The sequence below is a fragment of the Erpetoichthys calabaricus genome, chromosome 13 (assembly GCF_900747795.2).
Source record: "Erpetoichthys calabaricus chromosome 13, fErpCal1.3, whole genome shotgun sequence".
Taxonomy (NCBI): Eukaryota; Metazoa; Chordata; class Cladistia; order Polypteriformes; family Polypteridae; genus Erpetoichthys; species Erpetoichthys calabaricus.
In genome coordinates, this window is record NC_041406.2 from 59,381,341 (window position 1) to 59,394,783 (window position 13,443).

Sequence of the window (13,443 nt, forward strand, 5' to 3'; positions counted from 1 at the left end):
ATTAAATGTAATGGTAAACTTTAAACTATGATTATGTCTTAAAAGTCTCTACTGCTAGAAAACCCAAAACAAGTGAGACAGCTCCTGTGCACATTCATTCCCAGTTCCTGTAGTATAAGATCAAGAATTATTTGTGGCTTAACTAAATGTTCACCTAATGCATGTGTGTGAAACATGAAGGGTTAATCTAGACTATGAAACAAACAACAGAAAAGCATGCTTTTCATTTTCGACTAGCAACAACACGTATAGATAATCCCCGGATACATTACTGTGGTCTTTAGAAATGCCTTTTTGCATCCTATCTTTCAATGGATATTTTAATCAGAGGATTTCACATTACCCCGAGGAAACTATTTTGCTTGTATTTAACCTTTCCTGGTAGCACTGAAGAAAACAATAAATTTTACATGAAGGCAAGGAATTTTTTCAAATAGGAAAGTGATGATGTTATATTATGTGTCTCCTCATCGAGTGTAATGAAGGGTTGAGTTTCAGCTTCATTGACATAAAACAGTAGCCTTGGGTTCACCTAATCTCCTTCTTTTGTTAAGATTTACGAGTGAAGCAGACATTCCGTAAGTATAATTTTCTTTTACACCAACGTCTTACCTGTGTAATGGGTTTTGTTATGATCTCCATTGAATCTGCATGAAAAGCAACTATTTATGGATATGATAGACAGCTTTGTATATTTAGGAGCAATGTTAAGGCAAGCACTTTTTCCCTTTAAGCTGTTGTTCTTGGTGTATCCTTGCTTACTTTACTCAGCTATTTTTAAAGTACAGAAAAAAGGAATGTTTGGAAATTCTAAAGCATGCCAAGGAAAACTGATGAAACATAGATTGAGAGATATAATTTCATGTGTCATATTTTGCTACATGAGTAGAATCCAGCAACTGTTATATCATGGTGGTACTATAGCAAGATGAAAGTGTTGCATTTTGTGTCTGCAGCTGGTCTGGTGTTAAATGTACATGGACAAAAAATGATGGCTGTTAAGGTGTGAAGACACATATTCACTCCTACATTTTTATATTATTAGGACACGATTTCAAAGGATGACCCAGAAGGCATGATGCTATGTTACAATAAACTCCTTTAGAAAATAAATAAAAGAAATATGACATAATTAGTTTCCTTAGATATCCATGTCTGTGTACTTTTTTGACCAAACTTTGGAACAAAAGATACAGTTTCTTCATTTTAGTGAAATATTTTTAAGTAATCTTTGCATTACCTTTGAACAACTTTAATAAATTTACTTTCCCCTGAATATGGCAATTTATAAAAGAGATTTTAAATAACTTAAGAGGAGTCTGAATATGTTGTTCCTTTAAATGCTTTCATTTGCATGAAGTTCTGATTTCATAAGTAGGACTGCATGAAAGTATTATACTCTCAAATCCATACACACAGGTCAACTTAATAGTTAAAGAAACAACAGTATCCAGAGAAAACTCAAAGTAACATGGAAATAGCACGAAATTCCACTGAGAAAACATCATAGCCAGGAATTAATCACAAAGCCACAGAGGCACATTGACAACCACTGTTACACAAACCTTTATTGCCTTAAAAGACACTACAGTTTTATACTAACTGAAAAAGATTAGGTGCGATATGATATGAAAGTGGCTAAGGCTGATGTACCACAGCTTGGGAAGGTGGAGTAAAATTCCGGCCCAGTTACTGTCTGTGACAGGTTTTCATATTTTTCCTCCTTGTGGCTGGTTGGTTTTCTCCAGGTACTCTGGATTCTTCCCGCATTAAAAAGACATGCAGGTTAACAAATGAGGTGACCTTAATCTGGCATGGCATGAGTGTGTTCTGCTCAATGACTGTTCAGGGTTACTACACTCTTTGACACTGTATTGGAATAATTAAGTTTGGAAAATAAATGAATATATGAAAAGCCAAATATCTCATTAATTACAAATAAAACCTGACTTGAAATGTCTTATTGACTTAACTACTTTATGCTACAATGTTAAAGATTAATGACTCCTAGACAAGAAAGTAAGAAAATTTTAAACATCTGGAATTAACATATATTTTCAGTGATCCCGATCATAGCTACTTCACCTTTGACTTAACCTGTTTGTAATACATGAAAATCCAAAGTGCTTGGGTGAGACTTCAGTCCAGGCCTAGTTGTCAAACACAAGGTGTTAGTGATGGACTGTACAGTAGACTACATTACTGCAGTTCCACCTTTGTAAGTTGGTCATTTTTCTGGTAATCTACAGAGGCACACACTCTCAGTAAATGGAGAAAAGTGCTGTATATTCAGGTGGAAGCTAGTTAATAGAAATTTTTAAACAAAAGTTAGAACATTTTTCTTCACACAAACGTAGTGTGACATACTGTTCTACTTTAGGAACCTTCAAAAGCCAACTAGTTTTTTTTTTACTGAAATTAGCTGAACAGGACTGGCAAGCTTATTTGGGCTGAATGGTCTGTTCTCAGTAAAATTGTTCTAATGATCCATACTGCAAATGCAGCACAAATGCAGAAGTCGTCAAAGTAATTCATTCATTTTTTTCACCATGGGCAGACTTTTCTCTGTTATTTATAAGGCTTTTTGAAACTGCATTTAGAAAGAATAGATGGAGATACAGTTTCCCTATTTTTTAATTACTTGGCCCCTTCAGAAGAATAAAACTTAACCCTTAAATAATTGTATTAGTTCTAGAGAATGGAGTTACATTCATCAAGCAAGAAGAGGTTTTTTTAGTAGGTTAAACTTTCAAAAGTACTGCAAAGTAAGATAACTTGTGTGAACGAATGTGAACAAGGTATTTTTTTTCACAGCTGTACTTGACTGTTTCTAACTCCACTTTTCTAATGGAGTATATTGACAGGATGCACTCTAATGGAATATATTGACAGATTTGATGTGCATCCACTTTTCCTAGGTTTTCTTAAAATGTCCAGGTTACCCATTTGATCCTGTTTCTTCTAACCATCAAATGTGAAATTGCTTCACTGCAGAATTCTACATAAATGTGTGGAAATTTAGCGTTCTGAATATTTTTCAGGCTTATGCATATGTGTAGGAAGTGATTAAAGACTGATGAAACCATTAATCATATTTTTTTTTATCTTTCAAAATTACCATTCTAATGTTGTGGATGAATGTGGCACACTAGGGTAATGGGAAAAAAGAAATCAACTAGGAGTACTACACATGGGGCCCAATCAGAATTCTAGGAATTGACTTCTGCCCCAGAGGAGGAGGAAATACAACAGAGACCAAGCCAAGGGAGGGAGAGTCTTAGAAAATGGCATGACTGGTCCTGAACTGAGGCATGTCAGCTTAGCAAGCACCTTTTTATGGTCTGCCTCGGGTCAGAACAGGAGGCCCATAATAACTAACCTCAAAGGGCTTGCACCAATGATAGGTGGTGGAAACATTTATACTTGCTTTTCTACAGCATGGGTTTAAGCAAGCACGGTTTACTGGCAGGTGCTCTTGTGATCTCCTGACAAGGATAACTACGTCTTGAAAACTGCTAGTTAATACCAGGACTTTCAGGCATTAAAGACCATTTATGTCTGAGTGTTTTTTAATATTTAATAGCAATTCAGTCTTATTCTTGACTTTTTTTAATGGCACTGCTTTGTCACTTAAGTAACTTGTCTGGCTACCAACCTCAGACTTAATATTACCAAATAAAGAGAAAAGCCACAAATCCAAAAACAAATTAAGGCATTAAATTAGGCGAACAAGAAGATTCAAGACCAGAAACATGCCATGGCTAATTTTTTTGCCCTAAATATATGTCTATGTGTGTTCTGCACAAATCCCTGTCCAAAAAGCCTCAGAACTGTAAATGGTGGTCTGAAGAGTTTCAAAGAAGAGACAGGAACATTTTGGGAAGGAAGGAGAATGGGCAGCTAGATGGAAATGCAGGCCAGTTGACCCAATGTCTATAAAAAGATAGACTTGCATAGGACTGACGTGATTTTATTTTATATTTTGTGGGTTTGTGCTTTCTCCTCATGTGAACCTTGCTTGATACAAATAAAATGCCTACAGGAAAGAAAAACACCTGTTTCTTTGAGTGTATGTCAAATTTAATGGACAGAGCTATGCTAATATTGTTAAATTAATGTTATTAATATGTCAATGCCAATGATTTACTGCAAATACAGTCATGTTATAAGGGCTTTATGAAGGGAGAAAGTTAACTGAATTAACAAAATATATAAGGAAAAAATGGTGAGTAGGATCTTCTTAAGAGTTTATACTTTACAGTGTGATCAGATTTTATTCTTGAGCATCTCAGAACGATATTTAAAGAAGCAATCGTGCAAACACAAAGCAAGATGAGTAAAAATAATTTTTTACAGAGATCTTTTGAATGACAACCCATAGATATAACAGCTCATGACAACTGAAGCTAGAAAATCAGTTTGTGGTACAGGAGACATGCCGGTAAATCTAACTTTATTCGGTTAGACTAGGTAAAAAACAGGAATCAATGTTTACAGTGTGTTGAGTTACAACAGTACTTAACCTATACTGCAGTAAAGTCAAAGGTCGAGGTGTCATAAACTATTTTTGGTCACATCCTCTGCCATCTCACTTTTGCCTAGTGATTACTAGACAGTGACCTGAGGCTGCTGGTGGGTAATTAGTCACACAAGTTAAACTTGCTTTTGTTGTTATCTTGTCACTTTCTCTCTTTTGCAGAGAAATACAGTATTTGGTTACTGCTATATACTGTACATCTCACCTTTACACTTGACAATTTCACAGAGATATTTGTGCAGTTTCTCTTCTAGACACTATACCTCTTTATTTATTATTTAATGACACTTATTTATCCATCCATCCATCTGTCTTGATTAACTAAATTCTCCTGCAACTCCTGCTTCTAAGTTACTTTGTCTGGCACCGCCTTAGAACAATTTGCCACAGGCAACCCTAAAAGGAACAAGTACCGTATGTGCAGATAACATAACTTTCAAGAATCAGAGGCATAAAGCTCCTCTATCACAACAAAACAATAATGCTAGGACAGAGAATACCTAACTGTTTCACTGTGGGAGCTGGAAAAAGTTGATGAGGACATTGTGGCCTGCTCTATCCAGCTTAGCATGTTGCCATTATTACCCTCAACATAAATTGTGAATGATGATGTGATGAATTTAAAAGTATATTGTAGCAAAAAATTAGTACACATTAAATTATCTTCAATATGTGTAGAAGTCCGTTGACAGAATTCCCTTATTGCTAACTGTAGTTTGTCCCCAAGGGTTCAGTCCTTTTATCTCTTTTCATGTTGTCATTTAGAGATTTAATTCATAAACATAATATCAGCTTTCATTTGTCTGCTAATAATATTCAGATGTACAAGTTGAATAAGAATTTTTCCATAATATCATTAATTAAGTACACTGTCATTAGAGGTTTTATTCCATGACGTTTTGTGTTTTTAACTATATAGTATATATGAAAATGCCTTAAAGAAAATGAAGCAAACTTTTGCTGAGAATCTTTTATGGCGCTGAATAATATCAAAATGGTCAACAGCTACAAAAAAGTAAAACTGAGGACTCTAACTTTGTTTTCACAACTGGTAAGTGGCAAAAAGTTGTGGTGATGGCAAGGCCATTGGAAAGGGTCGAACAGTAGCTATACTGAGTGATTAAAACTGCTGTGTCACAGGGTGAGAATCCTGGTTTTAAATCCTAACCCATTCACCAACTCTGTGCTTTTTACAAGTTTTCTCTGTTTCCCAAAGATATGCTAACTACTGTACATTCTAGTATGTTCTAAAGTGTCCCTCTTGGAGTATACTTGCCCTACCAGTCTCATCCTGATTCCTACCTTGAGCCTAATGCAGTGTATTCAGTGAGTGGATAAATGGAAAATTGTGCTGTTATTGTCATTCTTTTAGTTTTGGGGCAGAATTATCTACACCTATATAAACTGCTAAGGTTGGTCTGTCTGTCATGGGATTACTTGTGAACTAATGAGGCTACAACCTTGTTCTTAGTCTTAATCAAAAACTTACGACTTGATATGTTCTAGAAAATAAAAAAAAGAATTAGGTAGCTGCACCTGGAGGCCTTAGAGGGTGGCAAATTGACCTGTAGATGTGTGTTTAAGGTAAAGTGATTGAAAAATCAAATGTGAGAAGCGAATATCTGCTTAGCGTCAAGCAGATCACAGAAGGTGATTAAGTTATGAAATATGAGAAGACAAGATGCTGAAGCACACAAAGTAAGAAGTAATTTAGCAGCCAGCAGACACGATAGCTCAGAGGTATGCAAGACAAATTCCAGGATAACAGAACCCAAAAGAGAGAAGTAAACGGCAACAATCGAGACGACTGTCAAATAGTCTAAACTTCTGACCATATAAAAGTGTTATTTTTACAATGTTTCTTTGTAGACCACTTAGCAAAGTTACAGCAATGGAATCAAGCTGTATTTTTTAATGTTGAAAACAAAATAATGTGCTGCCAAAATTAAGTTCAGCTTGCTCCATGTGCGCCATCAGGAGTAATAAAATACATTATAACTTCTTGAACTGAACTGAAAGACGACACTCTGCTATTTGGATAAGTTTCAACAGCTCCTTAATTTTAACTTGGTTTTTATTTGCATTTTACTTTAGGATCATAGGTCCACCAGTAAAAGAACATTAAGCTTGAATGTGGTTAGCTGTGCTGCCTCTCTTTTTCTAATCCTTCCTGATAGAGGAGACTGTCAAGAGTTGAGATAGCTTCATCTCCATTTTTTTCCCTCTATTCCACAAAAGCACATAAGATTAGGCCTAAAATGGTGCCCAGTGTGTGTTAGTGTGAAGTTTAAATCCCTTGTGGGATTGGCACCTTGACTTGAACTTGACTATAACGGGAGTGGCTCGGGTTTCCTACACCCATGAAATCGAATCAAAGGTGATTATGAAAATTATACGAACAAAGCTTTCTTTGTTTACATTTACAGTTTTATAGTTTTAAAGTTGAAGGACTAGAAACAAAAACAGGGAGAGCACTATACTCAGTCTAAGTTATATTACAGTACTCTATTTTTTGGAAGTGATATAAAGAATGCACTGTAAATATAGTACAAACCAGTACAATAAATCAAAACCCTGAAACGTTTAAAATAAATGGACGCACAAGTGCGTACGTTAGGAAAGCCTGGCATAAAACCTTTTGAAAAAGCTTTACCGCGTGCATTTCCACAAGGCACCGAGTTCTCTTCCCGTTATCGTGTACGCGCAGCCAGCGAGCAGTCCGTCAGCTGTCAGCTGTAGCCTCTGCCGTGTCGAGGCAAGACGAGCCAAGTCGCCCGGTGATTGCGCCGCCACCGCAGCTCCGTTTCAAGCCTGCACAGCTTTCTCAAACCCGGTAAACCACACTAGCGTAAGTGGCCCGCTGCCACCGCGCTACTTTTTTTTTCTTTGTCTTTTTTGGATCAATACAGTCCAGAAATTTAAATAACGTGCAGTAATTCATATACACCGCGTCTTATCTCTTTCAGTTTCTCGCCTTTTCTAAATGGAGCTTATCGGCGACCTTCCCGCTAGGCCCCTCGATCCTGCAGCTTGCTTCAATCAGCATGGCGATCCGAGTGACGACGGTGTCAGTGCCACAAGCTTTCGCGGCCCGGTGGCGGTTGTGTTGCCGGCTGGTGGGTGTGGAGAAAGAATGGGGCTCTCAACTCCCAAACAGTTTTGCAAACTGCTGGACAGACCTCTTATCAGCTACACCATACACGCTTTCGAGAGGTAATTGACTTTAATTGCCGGTTGCTCGTTGCCTCAGTGCTTTCAAAGAGAAGGAGTCGCCAGCCGCCAGAGGTGCTTGTGTCCACCTGGCTGGCTGGCGCGCTGCTGCCCCGTATTTACGTACGACTGGAGCATCTCAGGGCATTGCTTTGTAAAGTCCACGTTTTCAGACTCAAATGTTAAAGCTTATCCTTGTAAAATTGTTGTGTATCAAGTAATCAGTGACCAATTATTACCCAAGTGCAAGCTTTCCTTTTTATTTGTAAACGTGATTTATTAAAACTGGAAGTTAATTTTCCACGTTTGCCTAAGCAGCATAATATGCTTACAAGCAAAAATGTAATTTCCTGATTATTAATAATCACAACTAACAATGGTGAGCCCTGTGAAAATAATCAAACTGACCTGTCTAAAAGCTTTCAAACAACAGCCCACCTAATATAAAAGCAAAATTCAAAGACAGGATTATAACTGATACATGTTTTCATCTACATACGACTCACATGAAACACATCCCTCCATTATCCAACCTGCTATATCCTAACTACAGGGTCACGGGGGTCTGCTGGAGGCAATCCCTGCCAACATAGGGCTCAAGGCAGGAAACAAACCCTGGGCAGGGTGCCAGCCCACCGCAGGGCACACCCACACACCAAGCATACACTAGGGACAATTTAGGATCGCCAGTGCACCTAACCTGAATGTCTTTGGATTGTGGGAGGAAACCGGAGCACCTGAAGGAAACCCACGCATACACGGGGAGAACATGCAAACTCCATGCAGGGAGGACCTGGAAAGCAAACCCAGGTCTCCTAACTGCGAGGCAGCAGCGCTACCGCTGCGCCACACATGAAACACAATTGACTGAAAATAACAGTATGTGAAAATGTCAGCTGTTTCTCATTATACTCGCCAAATCTAAAATAGCCCAAAGGTAGCACAAATCAGAACTGTGTTTATTTAATTTGTGCAATAGTCAAGATAAGGCTGTAAACTTATTTATAGGATACCCTCTTCACAGTTGGCTTCTTTTTGTCCTAATGCTACCTGAATAATCTCTGGGTATCTACAACTTTAGAATTAGTTTAAACTGATTCAGGAAATGGATGGATATTTCACAGAAGTCAAGTCAATTCGGGGAGCATGCACTGGTACAGTCTGTTGCCGCACACACCACACTACAAAACAGCTCGGGATCTTGGTTGGCAACCCCCCAGGCACACACACGGTCCAGTCTCACCCTCAGGAAATGACCTTCTGTCTGCGGCAGGCAGGTTTTACATGGGTGACCCATTGGCCTGATCCAGCCACTCGGAAACCCAAAATTGAGGATCCTGTAAGCCGGATCACCTTTGGGGAATCACGCCACATGGCCATAGTGTCGTAACTGACACTCCCTCATTTGTGCCTCATTTGGGACTCCATGAGCAACCGTTCATTCGACACAAAGTCAAACCAGCGGTACCCAAGGATTCTCCAGAGAGACACAGTACCGAAGGAGTCCAGTCTTCATCTCAGGTCACTGGATAGCGTCCATGTCTCGCAACCATATAGCAAGACAGGAAGAACCAGGATAATTTAAAATTAATGTGAAATTAAAATTTAAAATAATTTGTACAGTCGTTTTTAAAATTTAATTAGACCACAAGAATCATCCATTCATCCATGCATACACTTCCTGAACTAGTCATTTAATTCAAATGAAGGTCAGAGGTGAGGCTGCCAGTCTGTTGCATACGTACTTATTCAGACCAGCCAACCAACCCAACTTTCAGATCTTTGGGATGTGGTGGAAAAAAAACGGAATATCCTTAGAAAAACCTGTTGAAACAAGGGGAAAATGTAATTAGTGGGATTGAACCCAGTGTTCTGGAACATTGTGGGAAAGGGCTGACCATGGTGTCATCAAGCAATCTATACAACTGTATATGAGTATATCAATAAATGAAAAATAATGTTTACAATATTTCATAAAATGTATGTTACTTTTGGGACCTTTTAATTTGAAGGGTCTTCCATCAGTAAGTTTTAAATGTCAGCTAGACATGAGATTCACACCCTGTTTCAACCAAGTTTTAAAAATATTATGGATGTAAAGTTTTAACAGTTGATCAGTATCACTTATTGATAATTAAATTTTAAGTGTAAGTTTTTATTTACCATTATCTAGTATATACAGTATGTGACATGTAATATATACCATTTTTATTAATAATACAGTACTATAAGTATGCCATATTGACTCTTCTGTTACAGAATTAAGTGGATTGAAGCTGTCATTGTGGTGGTGGCAGAGCAGCATGTTGAACTGATGAAATCTATTATTCAGAAATATAATCACGAGAAAACTCAGTGGTGTGTTGGTGGGCTCACACGGCACAGATCTATATTTAATGGGCTAAGTGTGTTTGTGGATGACAAGTTTATGGAGTGCCATCTCACCAAGCCAAAAGTTGTTATTATTCATGATGCCGTAAGACCTTTTGTGAACGAAGATATTCTACTGAAGATTGCCACTGCAGCTAATGACCATGGGGTATGTAGCATTTATTAATCATATATACAGAACTTATTGTATTAAAAACTTGAATATTCTTTTTTAGATATTTTAAAATATATAATTCACACACCATTCATTCATATTTGAACTTTTTAATACAGAAATGTAATCTGACAGTGGGTAAAAATTATTTGGCCGCTCATCTTCTCAGAAAGGTAACTAGAAAGTTGCAAGTAATGTGAACAATATGTCGGTTTTTACCACTAGTTAAAGAAAATTAGTTTATTAATGTTACTTTTACGCTGTCCAGGTTGTAAGAAGCTGAATATGGAATCAAATTAATCTTCAACAGCTTTTTATTGGGTAACAACCCAGTTTTGTCATACAAGTATGTTCATTTAATTTGTTTACTTTTTATTTTTCCTTTATGTCACATAAACATAAATAATCCTGCTAGTAAAAAGCTTAAAACAGCTATATAGCAGCATTTATTTATCTTATCATCTTTTTAAAGATTTTACATTAAATCTGAATGATTGTGATGGTATATATTTTTTAATTCATACTCAGTTCATTGATACTTTTTTTGATGAAATAGAGTTGGCTGGGCCAGATTGGAAATGGTAGTGATGTAATTGAAAGGTGAATACAACGTTCAATAGAATTATTCAAAGTCCCATGTATTTTAACCACAAGGTACGGTGTTCATCAACTAATCGTATGGCAAGACAGAGTGATTCTCCAATTTTAAAGCAACACAGGGAATATGTCAATGGAAAGGAAGGAAAAACAAACGTTATACAGCTATAGGCCCCTCTTAAGTATTGCCATGATCAGAGGGTAGTAGCATAAAGGATCCATCTATCCATACAGCTATCCATTTTCTAAACTCACTTGCCCATAGCAGGGTTATGGGGAAGCTGGAGCCTATCCCAGTAAGCATCACAGACACAAGGCAGGAACAATCCGTGAACAGGGTGCTAGCCTATTGCAGAATATAAGTGATCCAGTGGTTACAGGGGGCTGATACCGATTCCAGACAGCAAGACAGGAGAAATATCTCAGTGTTGAGCAGTCCATGTGCATTGTCCTACATGTATAGTCAGTATGCTGAGGGTAGTTTTAGATTTACCATTTAGCTATACCTGTGCGGCATAGTGGTGCAGTGGTAGCGCTGCTGCCTCGCAGTAAGGAGACCCGGGTTCGCTTCCCGGGTCCTCCCTGCGTGGAGTTTGTATGTTCTCCCCATGTCTGCGTGGGTTTCCTCCGGGTGCTCCGGTTTCCTCCCACAGTCCAGAGACATGCAGGTTAGGTGCATTGGCGATCCTAAATTGTCTTGTGTGCACGTGAGTATGTGCTTGGTGTGTGTGTGTCCTGCGGTAGGTTGGCACCCTGCCTGGGATTGGTTCCTGCCTTGCGCCCTATGTTGGCTGGGATTGGCTCCAGTAGACCCCCGTGACCCTGTAGTTAGGATATAGCAGGTTGGAAAATGGATGGATGGATGGATGATTTGCAATACCTGTACATCTTTGGAACTTGGGAGGGAAACAGAAGTACTAGAGGAAAATTCATTCAATGGAAAATGTTCACAATTAAAATACAGTACTGTTTTCCTTAGAAACAGCTTTTGACTATAATGGCTGGATCATCAAGAAAGCAAGGATTAAAGAAATTCAGACTTTCAGCTGTGGTGCTGGATAAGATTATTGTTAATACTATGGATTATAAGGAGGATAAATTAGTCAGTTTTTTACAAGATCAAGCCTAATTTATCCTGGAATCATTTATTGGTGAAGTAATAATACTTTGGTCAAGCCATAAGAAAAATAGACTGATTGTAAATGCAATAATGCCTGGAAAAGTTAAAAGTAAAGGATCAGGAGAGAGAAAAGAAACAGATACCGTTGTGAGTGAACTTGAAACGCAATAGTAGAAATTAAAAAAAATGTTGTAAGTAACAGAACCATTTGTTGAACTATGTTCAGAAATGACATAACAGATACTTTCCATGCATGATTATTAGATTTAACATATATTTGTATTCCATGTTTTGACTGGTGTTGTATTTCCCAAGTTATTGCAGATCACAACTATAAACTGCATCTCCCTTTGCATTTTAAATTTCAATAAGCTAAAACGTAAAGATACAAAAATGCTTTGGCTGGACTAAGTGATCACAGTTCTTAAATCCTTTCCAAGTTTGGTTGAACATGCTAAGGATTTTGGACAAATAGTATTTTTAATTAAATAAGACATCCCAAATATGTTAATGGTAAAATAATCCACTAATGTTAAATCTCAAAATTAATTGTCTTCATTCTAGTAGTTTTGATTTTTTTTAAATCTTTTTAAATTTTCAGAAGACTAAATGCAATGTGACTGAAGTGAATCATAACAAATTTTCAGTGGAAATAAAATAATTATTTATTCAGCAAAGTTTACTGTAAACATTTGGTGAATGAAACAATATGCACTTGATTTTATATGTAAAGACCATTCTATATATACTATATGAAAGTTTTGTTGTTTGTATGTTAAATGCAAACAAAAAATGGAGTAAATAAATAAGCAGATTAGAGCATTGTACTGTTGTACTCTTATGCTATTGTTTTTCAAAATTCGACAGAATACTGCATTTAGAATTTCTAAGCATAATTTGCTGTAATTTTATGGAACTACATTTTTAAGTCATTGCATTATTTATTTCCTTAATGTTTGGCTCAAACATCTGTTAAATAAGGATGGTAAACATTACTTGATTTCTACATGTACAGTGTACTAATTATGTGTTAAAATCATTTCTCTTATGTTGTCTGCTGCTGTTATGTCTGGAACATGCTGCAGCTGTAACACATTAAGTGACTCTCTAACAAAAAGGTGACAATAAAATCTGTTTTTGCCTTCAACAATGAAGCTCCTTTAAAGCTTTGCTTGTCTTGTTATACAGCCAAGTATATTTCAGGAGTGTTGGTGTCAAAAAATAATTGACAAGACTAGTTAATATTTGTTAAACTCTCATTGGACTGTGTTTTAATCCATGTACATTCTGAATGAATTATGATTAGCCAAATAGAGTTTCTTAGATATAATAAACATTAAGTCAGGATTTTGGATATTCTCCCTATAATGTATGAGAGATTTTGTTAAGGCTTAAATATCCTAGAGAAAATGTAATTTAGATTGGAAATTCTTG

At 37.0% G+C, this 13,443-nt stretch overlaps 1 protein-coding gene across 6 annotated transcripts in view; it reads left to right on the forward strand.

Moving 5' to 3' along the window:
• Window positions 1-309: 309 nt before the first annotated feature.
• The window catches only part of crppa (CDP-L-ribitol pyrophosphorylase A), a 328,414-nt gene continuing 315,280 nt past the window's right edge, over window positions 310-13,443 (forward strand). For 2 of the 6 annotated variants that reach the window (XM_051936121.1, XM_051936122.1), the window contains exons 1-3: window positions 7,225-7,385; window positions 7,504-7,750; window positions 10,007-10,286. In XM_051936121.1, coding sequence (XP_051792081.1) covers window positions 7,521-7,750; window positions 10,007-10,286 — 510 coding nt within the window. In that variant the 5' untranslated portion in view covers window positions 7,225-7,385; window positions 7,504-7,520. Of the gene's footprint in view, window positions 579-6,800; window positions 6,915-7,222; window positions 7,386-7,503; window positions 7,751-10,006; window positions 10,287-13,443 lie in introns of those variants that run through there. The other 4 variants (XM_051936123.1, XM_028817029.2, XM_028817033.2 and 1 more) reach the window with 4 other exon arrangements.